This window comes from Pygoscelis adeliae, unplaced genomic scaffold, assembly GCF_000699105.1.
Source record: "Pygoscelis adeliae isolate BGI_AS28 unplaced genomic scaffold, ASM69910v1 Scaffold294, whole genome shotgun sequence".
NCBI lineage: Eukaryota > Metazoa > Chordata > Aves > Sphenisciformes > Spheniscidae > Pygoscelis > Pygoscelis adeliae.
Window position 1 is genome coordinate 45,069 of NW_008824722.1, and position 3,198 is coordinate 48,266.

The 3,198-nt window shown below is 64.8% G+C and overlaps 1 protein-coding gene across 1 annotated transcript in view; it reads left to right on the forward strand.

The window, feature by feature from the left end:
- The first annotated feature begins 17 nt into the window (after positions 1 to 17).
- LOC103916301 (steroid 17-alpha-hydroxylase/17,20 lyase) overlaps positions 18 to 3,198 on the forward strand; it is a 7,782-nt gene continuing 4,601 nt past the window's right edge. The window contains exons 1-8 of the mRNA XM_009323274.1: positions 18 to 145; positions 690 to 828; positions 1,391 to 1,620; positions 1,848 to 1,934; positions 2,043 to 2,252; positions 2,514 to 2,683; positions 2,766 to 2,869; positions 3,115 to 3,195. Coding sequence (XP_009321549.1) covers positions 792 to 828; positions 1,391 to 1,620; positions 1,848 to 1,934; positions 2,043 to 2,252; positions 2,514 to 2,683; positions 2,766 to 2,869; positions 3,115 to 3,195 — 919 coding nt within the window. The 5' untranslated portion in view covers positions 18 to 145; positions 690 to 791. The remainder of the gene's footprint in view (positions 146 to 689; positions 829 to 1,390; positions 1,621 to 1,847; positions 1,935 to 2,042; positions 2,253 to 2,513; positions 2,684 to 2,765; positions 2,870 to 3,114; positions 3,196 to 3,198) is intronic.

Here is a 3,198-nt window from a genome sequence, read left to right on the forward strand (position 1 = left end):
CGGGTTGTGTCCCTGCGGGGCCCGCGCCGCCAGCCTCTACGCCCTCTGGTTGGGCTCCCACTACGTGGTGGTGGTCAACAGCTACCGGCACGCCAGGGAGGTGCTGCTGAAGAAGGGGAAGGCTTTCGCTGGACGGCCCCGCACTGTGAGTTGGCAGCAGGTTTCGGGGGACCCCCTCCCACTGCGGCATGGGGTGAGGTGGGGGATGCTCCCAAGAAAGGCGCCGGCACCTGGCAGGGTCCGTCTCGTCTCCCCATCCTGCCTGCAGCAAGGCAATGGCATGGGCAGCCTCTCTCTGCCCTGTTCCCGAGGGCGAACCCTGCACATCCTCCATCCCGAGGGTGCCCGTTCTTCCCCGGGGCTGGCTGCATCTCGGGGCATGGGGATGTGGGTTCAGGTCCTCCCTGCGCCCCCTAAGTTTCCTGGGCACCCCGGCCCCTAACCCTGGCATCTGTTCCCAGACCTCTCCATCGGTCTTTGGGGGGGGGCGGAGCAAAGCTGATGGCCCGGGCTTTGCCCGCCAGCACTAACCACCAGCCCCCTGGACCGTCCCTGGGATGAGATGAGATGATCATCCACCCCCCCAGCATCGCCCCTCTTTGACACACAGCCCCCGCGGGGCTGCCTGTCCCACACCCAGCATCGCCCCTCTTTGACACACAGCCCCCGCGGGGCTGCCTATCCCACAGGTGACCACGGACCTGCTGTCCCGGGGGGGCAAGGACATCGCCTTTGCCAGCTATGGGCCCCTCTGGAAGTTCCAGCGCAAGCTGGTGCATGCCGCCCTCTCCATGTTCGGGGAGGGCTCGCTCGCCCTCGAGAGGATCAGTAAGTGCCCCCTGCCAGCCCCCAGGCTCCCTCCTGGCTCTGTCTCCCTCCCACACTTGATCCAAGCTGGACTTTTCGTTTCTCCATGCTTTGATCCCCTGGGAACCAAGGGGACACTCATTGGCTCACCCCAACCCCCCCCAGCATCCCCCCAGTTTACCTAGCAGGGGTTTGGTCCCTCTCCTTCCATCCCCAGTACTTTACCAACATCTCTCCCCATGCATTTTCCACCCTGAGCTTTGGCTCCCCTCACTTACAGCTGGGGAAACTGAGGCATGGAGCCAGCTCCCGGCCCTGCGGGCTCCCTGCTCCACCCAGGAGGAGCATCAAGCTGCACACAGAGACTTCCCTGAGTGTCTCCATCCTCTCTGCTCCTCCCCAGCACCCACATCGTCCCTCCTGCCCATCCCAGCCCCTCGGGGCTCAGCCCTCGCTGGGGGGTGCTCTCTGCAGGCTGCACAGCCTGAATGAGTGGGGGACCCCTCCTTCCAGCCCCCAGCTGCCCCCTCCAGCCCCTCGGCTTCACCATCACTCCCTCGCCTGCCTCTCCCCTCCACCCCAGTCTGCCAGGAGGCTGCATCCCTGTGTGAGACGCTCAGTGCTGCGCAGGATACAGCCCTGGATGTGGCCCCCGAGCTCACACGGGCCGTCACCAATGTGGTCTGCTCCCTCTGCTTCAACTCCTCGTACCGGCGTGGGGACCCCGAGTTCGAGGCCATGCTGGAGTACAGCCAGGGTATCGTGGACACCGTGGCCAAGGAGAGCTTGGTGGACATCTTCCCCTGGCTCCAGGTGAACATGGACACGGGGACTGCCTGTTCCTCTCACCTCAGCTGAGAGGAAGGAGCTGGGATGTGTCCTGCAGGAGGGGGTTACCTGACACCCCAGGGTTAGGAGGGTCCCTGCCCCAGTGTCCCACAAGAGCCAGTACCCTGGTGGGCACGGAGCGACTGCCTGGGGGCCTGCAGAGGCTGGGATGAGCTGGAGCCCCTTGCTGTAATGGGGCTTTTCTCCCACAGATCTTCCCCAACAAGGACCTGGCCCTGCTGAAGAGATGCCTCAAGGTCCGGGACCAGCTGCTCCAGCAGAAGTTCACCGAACACAAGGTGCCAACGAGGCCAGGACAGGGAGATGCTCAGGAGCTGCGGGGTACTGGAGCTGGGGTGGAGGGGACTGTGCCCAGGACAGCTCGGCTCATGTGTGTCCCCTGGCAGGAAGCCTTCTGCGGGGACACCGTGAGGGACCTCATGGACGCCCTCCTGCAAGTGAGGCTCAGAGCCAAGAACAGCAGCCCCCCGGCACCAGGGCTGGAGCTGACTGACGACCACCTCCTCATGACAGTGGGGGACATCTTTGGGGCCGGCGTGGAGACCACCACGACTGTGCTCAAATGGGCTGTGCTCTACCTGCTCCACTACCCCGAGGTAGGGTCTGCGCCCTGCACGGGGGGCCTGGGTTGCCTCTGGCACCAGGGACATCGTGGGAGGCTTTGGGGAAGGCAGGTGGCAAGAGAGATGTCAGGCTTTGTGAATAAGCAGGATCAGGCTGTGGGCATTTTACTTCTGCCCTGCACAACCTGCCAGGACATGCTGGTGATGCTGGGTGTACCCACTTCCATGGGGAGCCCCCATGCACAGGGCACCCCCTTCCCTGGGCTCCCACCCCAGCCCTTGCTCCGCTCCCAGGTCCAGAGGAAGGTCCAGGAGGAGATGGACCAGAAAATCGGCCTGGCGCGTCACCCCCACCTCAGCGACCGCCCACTGCTGCCCTACCTGGAGGCCACCATCAGCGAAGTGCTGCGCATCCGGCCTGTGTCCCCTCTGCTCATCCCTCACGTGTCCCTTGCTGACACCAGGTGAGACCCCCCGGGGCGCAGCCGGGACGTGGGCAGAGACTGCGGGAGGGAGCAGCCGTCTCACTCTGCGTTTGCCTTGCAGCATTGGGGAATACTCCATCCCCAAGGGCGCCAGGGTCGTCATCAACCTCTGGTCTGTGCACCATGACGAGAAGGAGTGGGACAAGCCTGAGGAGTTCAACCCTGGTGGGCTGGGTGCTCCCCGTCCTCCCCGGGGGGCAGGGGACAGCGGGGTGGGCACAGCAGAAGAGGCTGAGCCTGGGGGAGGCTTGGTGTTGGGAGGTCGGATCCTGCTCCCCCCTAGCTGGGGCATTCACACCGTCTCTGCTCTTGCAGCGCACGGGAGGGACACACATGTGATGAACTCAGGCAGGTCTCAGGCAGAAGGGACCGATCCCTGCCGATGCCAACGGTGCCCCTTCACCTTGCAGGCCGCTTCCTGGATGAGCGGGGTCAGCACATCCACTCGCCCTCGCCCAGCTACCTGCCCTTTGGGGCCGGGATCCGCGTCTGCC